The 21,377-nt window shown below is 35.7% G+C and overlaps 1 protein-coding gene across 13 annotated transcripts in view; it reads left to right on the forward strand.

The window, feature by feature from the left end:
• GABRG2 (gamma-aminobutyric acid type A receptor subunit gamma2) overlaps positions 1–21,377 on the forward strand; it is a 248,991-nt gene that overhangs the window by 101,970 nt on the left and 125,644 nt on the right. For 8 of the 13 annotated variants that reach the window (XM_055561939.1, XM_055561946.1, XM_055561906.1 and 5 more), the window contains one exon: positions 5,400–5,443. The exons of 3 other annotated variants lie outside the window; for them this stretch is intronic. In XM_055561939.1, coding sequence (XP_055417914.1) covers positions 5,403–5,443 — 41 coding nt within the window. In that variant the 5' untranslated portion in view covers positions 5,400–5,402. Of the gene's footprint in view, positions 1–5,336; positions 5,444–21,377 lie in introns of those variants that run through there. 2 more of the 13 variants (XM_055561885.1, XM_055561953.1) reach the window with 1 other exon arrangement.

The following is a 21,377-nucleotide window of genomic DNA, read 5'->3' on the forward strand; positions in this document are numbered from 1 at the left end:
AGTTGCCATATTATTTCTTGAAATAACCAAACAATTATAAAAGTATAATTTTATTTACCCCCAACTCTGGGATTTTTTTTGCAATTGTTGACATGTATTTTATACATATATATGTTTTATAAACTCCAAAATGCACTGTTAAAATTTTCGTATTAAAAAGTCAGGTGCTTTTTAAAAGAACAAATAAATACATTTTATATACATATTTTTATTTATATATATAATGTGTATAATACTACATATTGTATATATAGTTTCGTCATATGTTGACCATTTTCAGGGTTCTTCATTTGTCACAGATCTGGCTTCCCATATGGCATCACTTTCCTCAGCCTGAAGAATTTACCTTAGCATTATTTTTATCTCATCTTTGCTGGTGACAGATTCTCTCAGCCTTCATTTATTTGAAAAGGTCTTTTTTCCCCCTTACTTTTCTGACAGATCTGTATATTGGAAATTTGATTCTATGTATAGTTTATTTTCAGCACATTAAATGTATCATCCACTGTTTCCTGACCTCAATTGTGTTGATCCCTTTTTGCTCTATTTTAGGTTTCTTTGCCTTGTTGCTCTTTCCCTTCAAAAACAGGTATCTAAACAAAGTTTGTACCTGGATCTGGAGTCTAACCTTTCTGTTGCTATTTTGTTTCTCTGATTTCCCTCTTAATTTGAGCTGCTCTAAGAGTTAATTAAGGTTGTTGCCTTCTGCTGATGTTAATCATCCTATATCTCTGCAACTGTTTCCTAGAATGAAACTTTCCATGCTAAAACCAAAGAAAGTAAAAGTGAAGTCGCTCAGTCGTGTCCCACTCTTTGCAACCCTATAGACTGTAGCCTACCAGGCTCCCCCGTCCATGGGATTCTCCAGGCAAATACTGGAGTGGGTTGCCATTTCCTTCTCCAGGGGATCTTTCTGATCCAGGGATCAAACCTAGGTCTCCCATATTGCAGGCAGACGCTTTAACCTCTGAGCCACCAGGGAAGCCTCCAGCAAATGCGGAAAATTTTATCATCTTTTAAGTGCCCTCAGGGAAACCCTAGACCTCATCCAATCCAGTTTCTTCATTTTATGGTCAAATCTTCATCACTTTTGGCCCATTTTTGGTGACTTTCTAGGATGTACATAGTTTTTATTTAATGATTTCTCCACAAGTTATAAATGTTATCTGCATAATGGTTGGCCTACTTCATCATTAGCAGAACTAGAACCTAAGTTATTTATCTTAATTCTACAAGGATTAAGAGATTTGATGTTGACAACCAAATTGATCCAACTTTAGACTTCATAATTTACTTCTGGGTATAGTAATGACAAGTCAGTTCAGTTCAGTTTAGCCGCTCAGTCATGTCCAACTGTTTGCAACCCCATGAATTGCAGCACGCCAGGCCTCCCTGTCCATCACTAACTCCCAGAGTTCACCCAAACTCATGTCCATTGAGTTGGTGATGCCATCTAGCCATCTCAGCCTCTGTTGTCCCTGTCTCCTCCTGCCCCCAATCCCTCCCAGCATCAGAGTCTTTTCCAATGAGTCAACTCTTTGTATGAGGTGGCCAAAGTATTGGAGTTTCAGCTTTAGCATCAGTCCTTCCAAAGAACACCCAGGACTCATCTCCTTTAAAATGGACTGGTTGGATCTCCTTACAGTCCAAGGAACTCTCAAGAGTCTTCTCCAACACCACAGTTCAAAAGCATCAGTTCTTTGATGCTCAGCTTTCTTCACAGTCCAACTCTCACATCCATACGTGACCACTGGAAAAACCATAGCCTGGACTAGATGGACCTTTTTTGGCAAAGTAATGTCTCTGCTTTTGAATATGCTATCTAGGTTGGTCATAACTTTCCTTCCAAGGAGTAAGCCTCTTTTGATTTCATGGCTGCAGTCACCATCTGCAGTGATTTTGGAGCCCAAAAAAATAAAGTCAGCCACAGTTTCCACTGTTTCCCCATCTATTTTCCATGAAATGATGGGACCAGATGCCATGATCTTAGTTTTCTGAATGTTGAGCTTTAAGCCAACTTTTTCACTCTCCTCTTTCACTTTCATCAAGAGGATTTTTAGTTCTTCTTCACTGTCTGCCATAAGGGTGGTGTCATCTACATATCTGAGGTTATTGATATTTCTCCTGGCAATCTTGATTCCAGCTTGTGCTTCTTCCAAGCCAGTGTTTCTCAGTGACAATAGTAATAGTAATAATAATAACACAATATCAAATAAAAATAATCTTCATTCAGATAAAATTAGTCTACCAAACAATTCTCCAATATATTGACAGTGGCTTGTTTGAATAAGAAGATGCAGGTGGTAGTTTTTTCTTTCTACTTTTTAATAATTTTAAAATTTTAGTGTAAGTTGTGGCTCAGTCTGCCTGCAATGTGGGAGACCTGGGTTTGATCCCTGGGTCAGGAAGATTCCCCCGGAGAAGGAAATGGCAACCGACTCCAGTATGCTTGCCTGGAAAATCCCATGGATGGAGGAGCCTGGCGGGCTACAGTATGTGGGGTTGCAGAGTCTGACATGACTGAGTGACTTCACTTTCACTTTTCACACAGCAAATATATTGTTTGCAGTGAAAATATGAACATATTTATCAAATTATGGTTGTTTAAATATGCATCAAACATAAACTTAAAAATGGGCAAGAATAAAAGGTGATTATACTCACAACTAGAAGGTGATTACAAAAAATTATTAGACAAAGTCTCTTACAAATACCAGTGAATATGTATGTGGTTAAATCTTAGAAAATATATTGATATTATTTTTTTTCAAATAGCTGCCACCAGATAGGAAAGATCCACCAAGGCAAACTGCAACTTGCAAGCCACGAATAGCATAGTTAAAATTGTACCCAGATATTATAGTAGTATAATTTCCTCTATAGATTTCTCTTAATATGCTGGCATGTATTCCATTATTGAAATAACTTATAATTTACAGGGATCATTATGATACCAATAAGGAATCAAATCTGAATTACTACTTTGTGAATGTGATAGCATTCATTCTCACTGGTTCACTATGCTTGTCACTAAATTCAAAGGAAAAAAATAACTTACATTGGAAAATTGGAAATGTTCTATTTGGTAGAAGACAGAATTGTCACATCAGTTTTTATTTGTAGCTTAATGGTCTGTATATCTGTTCAGTTTGGCCTCCTGTGTATTTGAAAAATTAGGATGTTTCTTATAATTGTATTCCTATTTCCTCTGGCAACTGACTGGAACAGAACAGTGGCAACGCCATTCAGATGGGGTACAAGCACTCCAGTGTGCATGGTTTCCACTACTATACTGACTCAGAACTAGCTCTTTCTTTTCATTTTTCACTTATCTCACTTGCTTGGCTTTTGTAGGCATGTGAACACGTAAGCTTTGGCCTACAAAAATATGATAGAATGTCTTAACTGAAAATAAATACACAGCTATTAACAACATAGACTTGTTTTCTAAAAAAAAAAAAAAAAAAAAAGGGTAAATATAAGGAGGGCCAAAATTCCTCACAGTGCAGTAAGGAATAAGCAAATTGCAAAGGAAGACACTTTCATTTTTTTCTGTCTCTAATTTAATCACCACCAAAAAAAAAAAAAAAATGTTGACTACTACATGTGAATGCTGTTGATGTTTTAATTGGATTTTGTTCAAATGCCGTAAATAACTGCCTAAGTTCTGAAGGCATGCAGGTTTCCAGGCATGTCTGTTAGGCGTTTTTTGCTTTAGTGTCAGAATATGTTTCCTCAGTCTAAAGGAAGCCAACAGTTCTTCTCTCTGCTGTCGTTAAGTATATTTTATGTTTGCAGATGAAGTGTGCGTCTACTTATCTCATGTTCTATTCCTATGCATCCTGGACCCTTTACTCAAGTTCCCTAACTGGAAGACTTTCTGGTAGAAGAAGCACTGGTTTTGGACTGACTCCCTGCCATGTTCCAGGGAGTCTGATTGGTCTTCTTCACTTGGAATTTTTCATGAACATCTCTGCTATGGTCTCAGTGTTGCAGGAACCTTGAAACACTCCTCCACTTGCTTCTCCATGATGAGAGAATGGGGTTTCCTCTGCAGTGGATGAACTAAGTTGACATAAAAGGATATCTCCCATGTATCAGTATCCATGGTAACATTCTGGACAAGAAAGAAGCATGGTAACACCACTCTTCCACTCCAGAAATTTTCAGAATTATCACCAAGCAGAACAACAACAAAAGGCAAATCCCACAGAGCAAATAGAATTCCCTTTATATTGTTAATGTCATCTTGACCTTCCCCTTTATCCACCATCCTTTCAAGAAGCAGGCCCCTATTCTGTGGTCTATAGTCTTTAGGCAGCTATTTTCATGCATTTATATTTATATTATTTAATATCCAAGTAGTTTGTGTCTTTACAATTTCACTAGGGATGGGGAGCAGAAAGAGGAGGAATGAATACTGAGGAGCATAGATTCTTCTTGTTTTGTAATTCTATCAATGTTTTCTCCCTTCATTCAAGTTAAAAATTTACTGAATCTGTTTTCTTAATGGATGGTTTACAGAGAAACAACCACTCCTCCCCCAACACCTGCTCCCCCTTCCCCTACGATGTAACCATGATTTCTAATGTTGCATGATTTTAAATAAGGATTCTTGGCAGATCTGAAGAGACACCTTCTGTCACTGGTGATATAGTATATAAATTGCTAAAGCATCTCTTGTCCCCAGGAAAGCCTCTCTTTGCATGCGTGTGTGTGCACCAAAGAGTTAAACAGCGCTGGAAAGACACCACGCATGTGTTAATTCCTTCTGCAGCAGCACGTATCGCTTCCACTTTGACCTCATAGTTAATCTGCGTGATGGTTAATCACGCAGAGACTCGAGTATTTCTTTTAAACACATACACACACCCCCAACACACATACATACTTGCTGCCCTCTAAAAGAAAAAGCAAAGCAAAGCAAACAAATAAACAAACCTAAAACGATGGACCTGGGAGAGTATGTGTGAATGGTGGGGGAACATGAATATGTGTAAGAGTGTGCCCGCGTTTCTCATTCTCTTATTTGTCTCCTATGCGTCTCTCCCTGTACCCTCCCCCTGCCTCAATTATATTATTCCCCTACACTTGAAAGCTGCTCCCTGAGCTGATGCTTTGATGGTATCTGCAAGCGTTTGTGCTGATGTTATTTCTGCCCCCTGAATATTAATTCCCGAAGCTGGTAGCAATACGGCTCCCCAGTGACGGACCTACTAGAGGCAGGTGGGGGGAGCCACCATCAGATCATAAGCATAATAATAATACAAAGGGGAGGGATTCTTCTGCAACCTAGAGGCTAGAGGCAGGGGAGGGAAAAAAAAAAAAAAAAAACGATGAGTTTGACAAATATATGGAGCACAGGAAGCTCAGTCTACTCGACTTCTGTATTTTCACAGAAAATGACGCTGTGGATTCTGCTCCTGCTATCGCTCTACCCAGGGTAAGATATGCCCTTTTCGGCGTTGTTTTGTTTCAGAGAGGTGGGGGAAGGGGTGGGGACCGAGGAACTAGGGAGACCACCCAGATTTAAAAGACTCTTCTGGGATTTGGGGCTTTGTTATTTAGGAGAATGTGAATATGTGGGGCAGGAAAAAGAGGGAGAGAAAAGGAAGGTCATTTTCATTTATTTATTTATTTAATGGGTTTTATTTCTTTCTTTTAGAATGGAAAAGCTAACGCCATAAAGACTTTGCGTTTGGGGAGTAGCATTTTGATAGTACTGCAATCTGATGTCTAGGTGGGCTGTGCTGATACATGCTGGCATTTGAGGCCATGTTGGAGGCGTTTGGGTGGGGGTCTGGAAGAGAAAACTACAAATGGGGTCCTGGCGTACACCCGGCAGATGTGTTTGTGTGTGTGTGTGTGTGTGTGTGTGTGTGTGTGTGTGTGTATGTGTTGGGGGATGGGTTCTGCTCCTGTGACCAAAGTATCTCTTGTTTCTGCACCTGAGCATTCTTAAGATGAGTGAGCCAGGTTTTCTATCCAGCCCCATTGACCTGGCAGCAGACTCCCTGGTGGGGTAACATGGTTCAGCACCAGGGACAGCAGTCCTGTCAGGGCCAAAGGAAAAGAAGCTTGTCTAATCCCATAAGACAACTTTATATTTACACAGGACATTATCATAGTAAAGACAGAATGCCGAGGGAGCAAAGGAGCACTAATGATGTCTGGGGACCCTGCCTTGATTATCCTCTCCCCCTCCATAAGATAGGAGGGACATTGTTGGGCATGGGGTGGAGAATGTAGTTAATGCATGGAGGGATATAGGTCTGGAAAAGAGTTGGCTTTGCTATAGTATTGAAAAATATGCTGAGCCAGGTAAATGTGATGCCAAATTGGGAAGTTAGGCATTAATGTCTTAGAGCCTTATTGCACTGAATGGAAAAGATGGGAAAAGATTGTGTTGTGAAGTGTTTTGCACCTAATTTTTTTTTTTTTTAACTTCTTTGCACCAAAGATATCAAGGAAATATCCCTTCACATATAGTTCATCATTTATCCACCCACAAAAACAACCCCCCTGACTCAACACACACCATCAGGATTTCCAGCCAGAGCCAAAGGCTGGTTAGAGGTCTATTGTACTTATATTAGTTGCGCTCTGCTTTACTGTCACTTTGAGACAAAACTCAAAAAAAGAAAAAAATAAAAACTAGCTATAGAAGAAACCAAGCCATTGCCTAAGGTTTTCCTGGGAGTTGACACTGTTATGTAGTAGTTGTAATGAAGGGAGATAAAAGAGATGAAGGTGAAAATATTTTTTTATTTTATTGAAAAGCTAACTTTGCTGGTCCTGCATTCTCTGGAGTAGATAATGAGAGGAAAAGATTTCAGTAAAAAGGAGACCCAAGCAAAACAAGGAATGAAAGTCTCTCTTGGGAGTTTGCAAGTAGAGAGAAGGGCCTGCCTGCTTAATCTACCAGTACTTTTCATACCTTCCTGCATTACATTAAAAATTGAATGCATTTTCTTTAAAAGTGTCAGATTAAGTAGCTTTCTCAGAAGAGGGCCTTTTACTGAAAATAGTTTAGGTGTTATGCATTTTAGTGGCATACTGGAAAAACAATGTTTTTAATTAAAAATTACACACATTTTACTATTTAATGTAGTATGTAACCTTTAATTTGTTTCAGAAATTGGGGAATTTATAGTTACTTGTTGATAGAAAAACATCATTCTCATGTTCCTACCATTTATGAAACCTGTGGATTAAAATACACTTTCCTTCCCACACACTTATATTCATTTTAGTAAGCAACTTTATACTTAAATAGATGAGTACATTTTTATGTATTTTATCTCCAAGGGACTTATTTTAACCAAAAACATGCAACTTTATTATTATTTGTAAGAGTATCAAATTTAAGATGTCTTCTTATAGCAACAGTCCTACCTTCTCAAATATTATATAAAAACTAATATTAGGGATACATTTTAATTTTCAATTCTTAGCATGGTATCTAGATGAGCTTTTTAAGTAGCTCTAAATAATGGGAGTTATGTGTCATGAAAACTCTTCAATAGGAGGATTTTCACATTTTCTCAGTAATGACAGAGAATGGAGTCACGGTAGTTTGGTGCAGAGAATGTGATCAGAGTTTCAGTTTGTTGCAATCCCATAAAAAGAAAAGAAAAAAAAAAAAGCCATTTGAATGGCTGAATAGAACTGGATGAAAATAGTAGCTTTGATCTCTGAAGCTGATCCTGAAGAAGGACAGCAAGTGACTAGAAAAATGTGAGTTTCTAGGAGAAATGTAAAAAAGGCTTTTTGGGTAAACAGTGGTAGTAGAATCAGAAAGTTGAAGGAATATTTAAAAAAAATAATGACTTTTTATTTACATAACTTCAAAGAAAAATTTCCCTCATTAAAATTGACTAAGTTAATTAGATTGTGTGGGAATATGAGTCATTGGCATGAGGATGTTTATAGCTAATATCTCTTATGTGGGGGATAGTTAATTTCTGAAACCCAAAGCTATCTAAACTGTCACATACCTTTTATACAATGCTATCATATGAATCATCTGGGAAACTTTCTAAACTTGTATGATTCTTGAAATAAACAAGCTTGTTGTTCCCTACCTTTCCAAATTTTCCACTTCGCCTTATGAGAAAAGAAAAATCTAAATCACTTCCTCAGCATATTTACTTGCTTAGTTATACATATAACATTTCAAGTAGTGTCTACCCTGAGACAAACATCTATCTGTTAAAAAAAAAAAAAAAAAAAAGAGAGAGAGAGAGAGAGAGAGAAGTATTTATCACTCAGTATTTCCCAGGATCCAGCTGCCTACTACCTTCTAGACAAAAGGTAGGCAGAAATTTAAAAATCAGCTTTTAATTTAGTTACATAAATGCATCTGATATCTTAGACTCAGTTTAGAATAATCTCCTCAAGATAATTGAATTACAAACTATTTAGCAATAGAGGCCTCTGTTCTACACATTTTAAAATTTGCATCATATCAACAAGGATTTCTCTTCAAACTGGAAGAATGTAAGACTGAGTTTAGAGATTTTATCTTTGTTGTAAATATTATTGTGCTAGGACTGTGACTAGAATAACTTTCTAGTAATTCCAAGACAGACTTTCCACAATTTAAGTACAAATAGGCTTTACCAGGGCTTCCCTGATAGTTCAGTTGGTAAAGAATCTGCCTGCAAGCAGGAGACCCCAGTTCGATCCTGGGTTGGGAAGATCCCCTGGAGAAGGGAAAGGCTACCCACTCCAGTATTCTGGCCTGGAGAACACTACTGAGTTCTCAGTAAAGTTCACAGGCTTTACTGAAATGACATAATACTTGTTGAAGAGATGCAGAATTTGCCAACCCAAAATATGCCTCTTCGGCATAAGGATTATTTTAGGCTTATTATTTTTAACAAACAGCAGATACAGGTGTGAAGCTTAAAACTGAGTGGAAGTTTCCTTTTGTAAGAGGCATTCAAATAACAAAAATCTCCATTTTTATGAGTATCTCCATCCCTCTACCAGAAAGAAGAGTTTGGCTAAATATCTAGAAACTTACCAGTGGTGAAGGCAGAGATTTGAATCTGCCTAACAATCATCCCCTTGTTGACAGTGCTTTACTCAATAACTGCCCTTAACTGGCTCCCCCTGCTCACAACATCTTCTTTTGTCTTTAACCAGACACTGTATGTAAGGAGGTGGCCTGGGCTATTTGAAGGACTTAGCTTTCCTGGGTATCTCCTATGTATACAGAAAGTATACATGTTATTACATTTCTGTTTGCTTTTTTTTTTTTTTCTTTTCTCTTGTGAATCTTATTAATGCAATGATGTCTCAACCAAGAATCTACAAGTGTAGAAGGAAAATTATTTTCCTCCCCTACATGACTGTCCAAAGTACTTCTGCTAAAATCAAAGACCTTGGAAGACTGGCCAAAACTTTATAGTTAGTGCATTTCAGGAACTGTTTGACCATCACAGGTGTCCAAACAATTTAAGTGCTTAAAGATACAGGATTTCAGTTGTGGTGGGCACATTTCTTATTCAGGCAAATATGAAAGAAAGAATTCATCCTCCTGCTACTGGTTATAAGAAATCCATGTGGGTTATAAAAGACTTGTGTGACTTCTTCAAAGTCAGAAACCAAATAGTTACAATGTAACATCAAGTGCGGATTTTCCAATCTACTTGTGTCATGTGTATACATACAATGAACCAGATTTTACATTTAAATATTAATATATCATATAGATTTTAATGAACATATTCAAAGTTATGCAATCTATTTCAATGTATAAAATATATTTATTTTATATCATGTGTGTGTATATACACACACACACACACACATACACACAAAATTTTACTAACATTTGTTAAGTAGTTTTTGTGAACCACATTTGACTTGGAAACCAAGATTATAGAGACTTTAGACTTGCTTAAAAGCAACAGATAATTAGAAGTAACAAAATAATGATTAAGCATGTATATGAATAGAAATAGAGATTTATAACGATAAATGTGTACATTTGTATACATTTCACACCATCCTGGGGTTCGTTCCTGTGTCTCTTGGTGGGAGTTTTCCGGGAACCAGGGAGTGGCTCTCACTCCAGTTAACAGCACTAATCTCCCCCAACCCTCCTCCTCCCTGCCCCAGCACAGCTAGTAGCAGTAAGTTGATGTGAGTTCCACGCATGACCTGCCAACTGCGTTGATGCAACTGGAGCTTTCTCCTTTCTGTGGCTGCCAGCACTCACCACTTACTTATCATCTCATCACTTTGCCCCAGACCCCTTCTCCTGAAGCAGGATCTCAGAAGGCCTGTCACCTCCCTGCCTTGTCTCTTGGGCCATAGCCACTCTGACCTTGATGTGTCCTTTGCTAAATATGACTTTTCTGTATAAATAAAAGGTGATTTGGACTGTTCTTTCAAAAAATATTTTAGAATTATATGTTCATACATGATAGTGATAATTGGTTACATTTTATATCTGTCACTATTTTCCAAATTTTGTTTTCTGTTTTGCTTTTTTCTTCTGATTTTTTTCATCGTGTTCATTTGCTCAGTACTGCTTACTTATAAGTGTATTTAACTGATCAATTTTAATTTTTATAATTATCAGATTCTACCATCATACAGTAGAAGCTAGTATGGATATACATTCTATTAGCCCAGTAAATAAAGATTGAATTTACCTAGTAGTGTGGCTTGAGGTCCTCAGTCTGCATCAGTCACTCCATTTTTAAATTTATCTTGCACTTTTGATTGAAAGCTCTAAAAGATATGCTTAGAAATAATCCAGTATTCAGTTATTTTATTAGTTTAATAACATATTAAATAATATTATTTAATACCTGGGAAAACTGTTTAGAAAGTATATTTTCTTAATGGTTATGTGTAACTAAAGCATAGTTTAATCTGGTAATTCAGTCATTACCCAGAAAGTTAACCACTCCTTGTCATCCCATTTTCAAAAAAACTTTGTCTTCTATTGAGAAAATTTATAGGATGACTTGTTGAATGTTGTCGGATAGTTTTCCTACAAAAATTATATATTGAGGCAACCATACTGAATATGAAAGTAGAAAAAAATGTTGCTGCTTCAGTATCTGGATATCTTTATCTTCGGTGTATAGATATTTAAAGTTAACAGTTTTAATCACCTCAATTATACAAGCAACGGCTTGATTAACTTCTTTGGTATGTGAAAACTTAAAGTGCTTTTTTCATTTCTAGAGGAAAACAATTTACACTTTCCAGATATTGGGGCTTTTTTTCCTTAGACTGTTGGTTTGCACACTTTTTCTCCTTCTGTAGCTTTGTAAATTAGATGCAGAAAATAATATTTTACTTTTTTGACTTTTAAAAACAAGACATAGAACAGTTCTGAAAATAGTCCAACTCTTCCTGAATTTTGGTGGTGGAGTAGGGGTTAAGATTTCCCCAGTCTTATATTTCTAGAGTAATACACCACACCATTCACCTACAGTCTTCCTTTTTCTCTGTAAAAATAAGAAAAATACTTGGATTGTTTTGAGATGTAAAAGACTTCTCTAGTTTGCTTTACTGGGAAGATTATTTCCTATTCAATTCTTCTGTATTCTAGAGACTATGTATCTTTTAAAAGAAAAAAAAAAACACTTTTAAGTTACATATTAGTGATTTAGGGTAAAAATAAAATTTAACTCCAAATCACATTAATCCCTACAGTATAAAATAAAAGGGCAAATATGGTAATAATTCTATATTATTATGAAACCATTATGTAACTCTCAAGACAAAGTGCTATGTAAATGCTAATAAGTAGTCCTGATATTACATTCTCTACTCATTTATAAAGAAAACCATATGAATACCAAATAACATAATGGTGGAGAAAACAAAAGATGCTTTTTAAGCCAAGGTCCTTTGTAATAATTGAAACCCTGCCATGAACACAAGTATCGTAGTAGAACCAAAGTCTATGTAGTGAGACAGATAAATAGCAAGTTCTATAATTTATTTAGGCACATTTAAATTAAATGGCCAAAATAAACTGAATATAACTTGTCAATATAACCTTGGTAGAAAGAAAGAAATGACTTATTTGTGTTCTTTTGTGCAGGTTAACAGTTGAAAACACATTTGAGATACAATAAGTAAGGGAAAAACTCTAGATATAAACTATAGAAGTGACTAGTATTTCAGCTAGTTCTATGCTAGTAACGGTATATAACTATGGGGTAGCAAAAGCCATAATTCTGTCCTCATGGAGTCTGCAGTCTCATGGGTGGCAGGCAATGATCAAAGTTTTACTAAGTTTTACCTTAGATAAATACTACACAGCAAAGTCATATGGTGCTATGAGAGACTATGACAGTTTTCTAACTGGTGAAAGCATAGAACAGAGAAATTAAGTTAGATCCACAAACTAGCTAAAACTGATCTACAATCATCTAATTTGTTGGTTTTAATATTTCAACATCCTTTTCTTTGTTATAATAGTTATTATTGTGTTTTTTTTTTTTTTTCCCTCAGTTGAAAAGGTTTTTATTCACTTAAAAATGAGTGGTATTTTTTGGAAGAAAAGTGGTGAAAATTTTTTAATGTTCTAAAAACAATTTCTTTTTCTACTATTTAAAAGTTATGTAGTAGACTAGAACTATATTAAGGATAATTAGATAATGTAATACATCATATGTGACATTATTTTAACACAACCTAAATTTACCAATCAATGGCCAGTTGAAAGGCTTATGCTCTACTCACCCCCATCCAGTAAATAGGTCTTCAAGTTACAGATGCGTAAAAGTAGATTTATTATCCTATGATTGCCTCCAGCTGAGGCGTCTTCCCTGATTCTTTATCAACCCAATATAGTCAACTACGTCAAATGGGGAAAATCAGACACAGACACACAACCGTCTTAAATATAAATACCTGTTGAGCATCAATTAATTTCAGAGTTGGATACAATATGATAAAAAACAGGGAGAGTTTTGAAGATTTTAAAATTATGTACAAAATGTACTGTGTATGACCTTTAAAAATATGTGCAGAAGGAGACTGTGGGGAATGCAGGATTTGAGTTCGCAGACCAGGAATTGAACTTGGGCCATGGCAGTGAAAGCCCAGAATCCTAACTACTAAGCCACGGGGGAACTCCCTTAAGTTACTTTTCAATCATAAGAAACTATAATCTTTCAGCAAGAGAATAGATGCTAGGAATTATGTTAATAAATTATCAATTTTTAAAATCTATTTTACCTATTTTATTCTAGTATCTCCTCCTTTCACCTAAGTCCAGGAGTGGGATTGCTAGTCATATGGTAGTTTTATTTTTAATTTTTTAAGGGACCTCCATACTGTTTTCCATAGTAGCTGAACCAATTTACATTCCCATCAACAGTGTAGAATGGTTCCCTTGTCTCCACACCCTCCCCAGCATTTATTGTTAGATTTTTTGATGATGGCCATTCTCACTGGTGTGAAGTGGTACCTCATTATAGTTTTGATTTGCATTTTTCTAGTAATTAGCAATGTTGAGCATCTTTTCACATGCCTCTTGGCCATCTGCATGTCTTCTTTGGAGAAACGTCTATTTAGGTTTTCTGCCTATATTTTAATTGGATTGTTTGTTTTTTTGATATTGAGCTGCATGAACTGTTTGCAAATTTTGGAGATTAATCCCTTGTCAGTTGCATCCTTTGCAAATATTTTCTCCCATTCCATGGGTTGTCTTTTTGTTTTGCTTATGGTTTCTTTTGCTATGCAAAAGCTTTTGAGTTTAATTAGGTCCCATTTGTTTTGTTTTGTTTTTTCCTTCATTACTCTAGGAGATAGATTGAAAAAGATATTGCTGCAGTTTATGTCAAAATGTTCTGCCTATGTTTTCCTCTAAGAGTTTTATAGTGTCCAGCCTTACATTCAGGTCTTTAATCCATTTTGAGTTTATTTTTGTGTATGGTATAATTTATAAACTAAATTATTTCAGGGAAGTCCCTTAACCTCATAACCATTTGTTTAATATCTGTAAGATATTTAATTATATTGATATATTGTGATAGGTGATGTTCACCCCTAATAATTGGGAGAGTGAATGGTAACAGAAGTACAGTCATGTTTAGATGCTATTAATTTAAACATCTTTCATTGTAAGCCTTCTATTATGAAATGATACTTAAAATATGGTTGAATTTCTCTGTAACTGATTTATTGAACATGCTGGAATTACATAGCTATGGTCTAGAAATTATGTTTCTTTTTAAACATCATCTGTTGAATCTACCCCTCTCTACCCCCCAACACCACATCTGGACAATATATATCTAATGTCAAAACTTTCCATTCATTTTAGAGTTTGTAATCTCATTTTCAGGTATTAGATTCATCTAAATTGATCCTTCAGTCTCTCACTCACTTTAATTTTTTCTTTTTTTTTTTTTTTCTGTTCTTTCATCAGGCCTGACTTAAGATTTCTGCAGCCCACCTATTACATCATGCTCTAAAGGCTCCCCCTCTTTTTATTATGCTGCTTTTGGCTTTTTTCAAGATTAGGGTCGAGGTAGGAAGGACGGTTACATTTGCAGAAAGATCTTACTGTACTTTCTGGGTGAAAGAGGCCTGCATACTGAGTCATTCTTTCATGGGGGAGTTGGATGGTTTCCGTGAAGCTAACCGTCTTCCTCCTTCCTCCCCCTGGGAACCTTGAGAATTGCACTATTCCCTGACATGGGTCATGTTGTAGGGACTTGATGTTTCATGACAGTCCTTCACTCCACTCCAAAAATACATCCACTCTGACTTTATACTAGCATTTTATTACTAGAGTTGCATTATAAACTCTAAATAAACAGCATGATTCCAGCATGACTATTTTTCTGGCATCCATTTAGCTCAGGAAGAATGAATGAATGAAAAACAGACTGAAAAATTACTTGTCAGCTTCTGAAAGTAATGGTGTTTTTCTGACTCAGATTCGCTATAGGGATTGTTCAAACCAGCTTATCTTCTTTAGACTTTTTCAGGAAAGAATCAAGCCACATTAGTCACTTAGGCTGCTTAAATTATAGAGACCACAGGCCAAATTTTGCTAAGAATTCTTTGTCTACCCTGTGCTGAAACAGCATTAAGAAGTAAATAATGCAAGTTTTCTGTTTTGGGTAGAGATAGCAGTTATCTCTGTTAGTCTTCGCTAAATAGTAGACATCTATGAGTGAGTTTCTTGACTTTGTTTTCCACTTGCCTTGAGGGAGAGGTGGAACATATGTCACTGTGAGGAGGGAATATGAAACTGCTACAGCTCTTTCTGCACTTAGGCCAACAACCTTATTCCATAACTGCTCATTGAATCTTTTCTTTTTTTTTTTTAATTTTATTTTATTTTTAAACTTTACATAATTGTATTAGTTTTGCCAAATATCAAAATGAATCCGCCACAGGTATACATGTGTTCCCCATCCTGAACCCTCCTCCCTCCTCATTGAATCTTTTAACTGCCATTATATGGTCCCAAACTGGGTGAAGGAAAAAGAATGCAGAAGTGGTTTTTGGCTTTCTCTAGCAAGTTCTGCCTCTTCTTGGGAATCCATCACATTTGTGTTAAATGAGAGCATAACATTTCTCATTTTTTCTCACTTCTGTTATGATAATTTTTTTAAGTATTTAAGAAAGTATATTTAGTATTATGTTCCCTGTCTGATTCATTTCTTCCTGATATCCACTACTTTATTCACCTTCTTCACATCTTTGCTCAAATATTGCCTTCTCAGTGCCTATACTGATCATTGAGTGCACTATTGCAAATGTCCCTCAGTCCTGTATTCACAACTCCAGTTCTCTTCTATGTTTCATCTTTCCTTAGTATTTACAGTCTTCAGTAATTAGAAAATTTTTGTATTATGAGACCTACTGGTTTATTATTTTAATTTTTTACTTTCTGTCTCACTCAGCTAGAATCCAGGATGGGCGAGAACAGAGATGCTGTTTTGTCCTCTGCTATACTCCAGACTGTTAGAGAAGTGCCTTGCTTCTGATAAATGTTCAGTAATTACTGTTTCATGGGGTCACAAAGAGTCGGACATGACTGAGTGATTGAACTGGAACTGTAAAAGTGAAAGTGAAGTCGCTCAGTTGTATCTGACTCTTTGCAACCCCATGGAGTATAGCCCACCAGGCTCCTCCATCCATGGGATTCTCCAGGCAAGACTACTTGAGTGGGTTGCCATTTACTTCTCCAGGGGATCTTCCTGACCCAGGGATCGAACCTAGGTCTCATTGGAGGCAGACGCTTTAACCTCTGAGCCACCAGGAAACTGGAATTACTGTTTAATTAAATAATAATAATGGCATCTCCCTTTTCCTGAAGTTCATCTTCTTTTAAGAAAATCTTTTATTTGGCAAAACTAATACAATTATGTAAAGTTTAAAAAAAAAAAAATCTTTTCATCTTTTCCATAGCACCTAAGTCCAGCATACATGGCTGGTGACCAAAACAAAAGAGCAAGTCCTACAGTGTAGTGCAGTCCGTAAGAGCATAAGCGATGGACCTGCACTTGCCTAGTATTCATATTTCTACCCTTGACATTCACTACTTGATGACCCTCAGTAAATTTACTTAACTTCATTCATCCTTAGTCTCTTTGTATAAAAACAAAGAAGATAATAATTCCTCTTAAGCTTATTTTGAGTAGTAATTGACATAATACATTGAACATGGCACATGGTAAGCATTTCTTACATGTTGTTGTCATTGTTTTTACTACTACAGGGGCATTATTTATTTCCTGGGACATCCCAAGAGGCACAAGTAGCCTCTCCACCCCTATTAAACTTTGAACTTAGGAAAAGTACAGGAGAGGGTTTTTTGATAAAAATTCTGTAATTCTCTATTCGCCTGTCTTAATTTGTATAAGATGAGAAAATTGGATAAAGCTCCCTAAGTTTCTGTAATGACAATATTGTTCATTCATTTTAGATCCATATTATATATAATAAAATGTCTATTATGCATGGACCAAGTCCCAATAACAATGAAATATGTGCTGACACATGGGCCTTCTTCCTGAAGACAATTTCTTTAACTATATGCAAAGAAGAGAGAGCTGATATTTTTCTATTCAAGTTTTTGACTGATTCCTCATTTTTTGTGTATGTCCCTTATGGATCTGATAACAGAGTAAAATTCAACTCCATCTGTCACCTAGGTTACTGCATCAGCCATCTAATGTACCTTTCTGATGCCAGTTTTGCTGCCTTCTGATTCATTCTCCATACAGCAGAGAAACTTTTTTCCTAACAATTATTTTCCTAAATACAGATGTAATTTAGATTCAATGAACTGTTAAGAATTTAAGTGTTGAGTTTAATTTTCTCAAATGTATGCACCAGGAAAACCACCACCCATTTCTATATAGCCACACACATATTAGTTTTCAATATAATGAACATAAAAAAGAATCAAGCTCTCAAGCACTATGTTAAATGCAGAATGAAAATAAATACAAAGTAGACAAATTTCCTCCTTCTTGCCTCCTGCCTTCTTGCTATAAATAGTTATTGCATTCCTAATACTTGTTTAGCACTGTACTAGGAATTGGAGATTAAAATGGAATAACAGACATCTTCATAATCCTCTTAGACATTGCAGTCTAGGAACAGGCAGATAGTAAATAAACAACTTTCAAATTGTGATAAATGTTACATAACTAAAAGGTGTGATATGGTGAAAAAAGAAACAATCTATAATAGAAAACTCAGGAAAGTCCTATCTGAGTAATGGATAAGAAGTTGCGATTGTAAGCATATTAAAAAAATTTAGCCATGAAAAGATTGAAGAGAAGCCCTTTCTTATTATAGGTAACAGCAGGTTCAAGGGCCTTGAATAGAGGAAAAATTTGGTGTGGGTCAGGAAATAAAATATAGCCCACATGTATAGAGGACAGTGATCATGGATGAAGAGGTCAGGATATAGGATTTGGGAGGCAAAAGGCTACTTTGTATGGTGTAGTCTTATGGCCATAGTGAATATTTTAAATTCAGGAAAATACTTCATATAATAATACCATCAGTTTTGTTCTTTTGGAAAAAGTGTGCCTCTCTGATTTGGGGAATGGTGAGGGTTGCAGTTTGCCTAATAATTTTAGGTTGCTTGGCAATTAACTAAACTGTTTACCTATAGCTTCCTTAGAATTATATATAGTGTTGCTCTACATCTTGCTGCAAAATCTTAGCAGGAAAAAAAAAAAAACTATTGATTCTGCTATTATATCAATTACTTAAAACATGGTCATTATTTTGGCATCATTATGAATGCCATAAAATTATGGCACTATGAAATGATTTATATTTAACTTGTGTGTTTAAACATATATTTTTATAAAGATAAATGTTTTGCATCTAAAAAATGGAAAAGATAGTTTAATTCCAAATTAATAGGTTTTCTGGGGAGCAGTTATTGGCCTGAATGATTTTTAAATTTTAACAGATTCTCACAGGGAGCATTAACAAATGTACATTTATTCCTATCCATAAAATATATTATTGAACTTCATCTACATAAAATAGAACCACAGAAGGTAATACTTCTTACAGCTTGAAAGATATACAAAAATCTACACATCAAATAAAAAAAAGAAAAACTGCCATTTTATTAATAAAAAGTTTCCTTTTCCCCAGGAGATTTTTTAGTGCTTAGACTCACTTAGCTCACACTTTAGGAAATTTCACAAAAGTCTCATGTCAAAGAATATTCTGAAAAATTCAGTGATTTACTTTATAGCATAATAGTTTTATTTTTAAGTTAACATACAGACAGCAAACTGACCTGTATCAGTATACAGTTGTATGAATTTTAACACACATGTAAATTCTTATAATTCAGTATCCCAAATCAGGCTGCTGAACAGTTCTACCAGCAGCCACAAAAGTTCCTCCTGTAACCCCTTGTACCCACATCCTTCCCCCACTCTTAACTCCTGGAAACAACATTCTTACTACTTCCTCACTGTAGTTTTCCTTTTCAGGAATGTCATATGTGTAGATTCAGCATACTGCCTTTGAGAGTCAGCTCAGTTACTGTGGTGTCAGTAAGCACATGAACAGAAGTCCCACATTACATTGAGATAAATGCAAACTAAGACCACGATGTGGTAACACTACACACCAACCAGAATGGGTAAAACAAAAACAATACTGACAAGACCAGGGGTTGGTAAGTATGTGGACCAAATGGAACTCTCATACATTACTGGTGAGAACTAAAAACGGGGATCAATTTGGCAATTTTGTGTAAGAGTAGGCATATGGCTAACATTACTGAACAACCCCACTCTGATTGCATGGGAGGATTGAAAACTTACGTTTTGGAATAATGGATTTTATACTTATGTGATAATTTTTTTCAGAAATGTTTACATAAACATGATCATATCAAGTTTTCCAGACAAAGTAGAGTTTTCCTTTATTTGACTGGAGAATACATTCTTGATTGAATTGATACATTTCTTAATGGCTATATGATCTGCTTTGATTCTACTTGTGACCATTACCTGAGGATATTGGAAAGACTGGATAGAATAATGATAGGGGTAATGCAGGGAGAAGCATGGATTCTGTGGGAGCTCATTTTTTTAATGTGTGCAACACGTTTGCAATCTCTTAAAAAAGGTAAAAATTCACTACTGAGAAAAGACAGTAAGTTATTCCCTTAAGACATATTCTTTGCAACATGAATTCACTATCCTATAATGACAACAATGAAGCAGTCAACCTATCGCGTGACAAGGATCTAAATTTGTAAAAATATAAATGACACAAATTGACCTTTTTTCTATCATATAAACTTTTAGTTTCTCTATTAAGCCAGCATGCTGATTTAAAACACCTTTAAGCTTTGGGTGAAGCTGTGATATTTCAAATTCCACTGGGAATTTCTTTTACATTGTTCCAGATTTCTAAGAACAAAAGTAATTTTGGACTTTCTATGTTTACTGCCAGCATGGGACTTTTAAAACAACATCTTCTACATTTTCATAGGCAAAAAAGTAATATTTCCTAGTGCTGAGAATAGTGTTCAGCTCATAGACGATGTCTCTGAATAATAACAAATGAGTGAAAAAATACACAGCTTCTGGAGTATTCATAATTCTTAATTATGTAAATTTACATGATGTAGAGTAGAGATAAAATGGACTATTCATGTAATGAAGGGAGAGGGAAGGGGAGGAAGAAAAATACTAACAACAAAACTGAAACCTAAAACTTGATTAACTTTTTTAAGTGATTGATAACACACTGATTTTGAGAAAATGTTTATCTAGTAAGAGCCAAATAATGAAAACTTAAGAATAGGCTTCTAAAAGTGGTCACACCACAGGAACAAATTTCAAATTTGCATGAATTGAACTTAAAAGACTATAGCACAATTTTAGAAAAAAAAAAAAAAGAAAATTTTCTTTCTCTAAAGAAAAATCCCCAGACTCATGGTCACTAGGATGTATACATATTGGTAAAATTTCCATGTAAAAATGAAAATTCAGTCAGTCCCCTAAACAAATTTGCTCCTAGTTCCAAACATCTGTATATTAACAAAATGAGGATAATATTTCATTTCTTTCTATGACAGAATAACACAAATTATGGCAATATAAATTGTCCATACATCTAAAGTATATTTGAAAACATATCTGAATACATGTTGATAATGGATGCATAACCAGGCTTCATTTTTATAAACTGGTTCTCCAGGACCTGTATACTATTTTGGAACTGTTTGACCTCTTGTTCTGGGACCATGAGAAAATACACATTAGTTCTTCTATCCACCTGTTGTTCCCTTGTAAGTAAGAGGACAACTTTGAATGTTCATATTTATTACCTTCTATTTTGCTAGAAGAGGAAGCAAAACTTTATCAGTTCAGTTCAGTCGGTCAGTCGGCTGACTCTTTGCAACCCCATGGACTGCAGCACGCCAGGCCTCCCTGTCCATTACCAACTTCCAGGAGTTATCAAACTCCTGTCCATTGAGTTGGTGATGCCATTCAACCATCTCATCCTCTGTCTTCCCCTTCTCCTCTCTCCTTCAATCTTTCACAGCATCAAGGTCTTTTCAAATGAGTCGGCTCTTTGCATCAGGTGGCCAAAGTATTGGAGTTTCAGCTTCAACATCAGTCCTTCCAATGAACACCCAGGACTGATCTCCTCTAGGATGGACTGGTTGGATCTCCTTGTAGTCTAAGGGACTCTCAAGAGTCTTCTCCAACACCACAGTTCAAAAGCATCAATTCTTCGGTGCTCAGCTTTCTTTTATATATATATATATATATATATATTTTATTATATTTTTAACTTTACAATATTGTATTGGTTTCGCCATATATCAACATGAACCCACCACAGGTATACACGTGTTCCCCATCCTGAACCCT

The sequence above is a fragment of the Bubalus kerabau genome, chromosome 1, assembly GCF_029407905.1.
Source record: "Bubalus kerabau isolate K-KA32 ecotype Philippines breed swamp buffalo chromosome 1, PCC_UOA_SB_1v2, whole genome shotgun sequence".
Taxonomy (NCBI): Eukaryota; Metazoa; Chordata; class Mammalia; order Artiodactyla; family Bovidae; genus Bubalus; species Bubalus kerabau.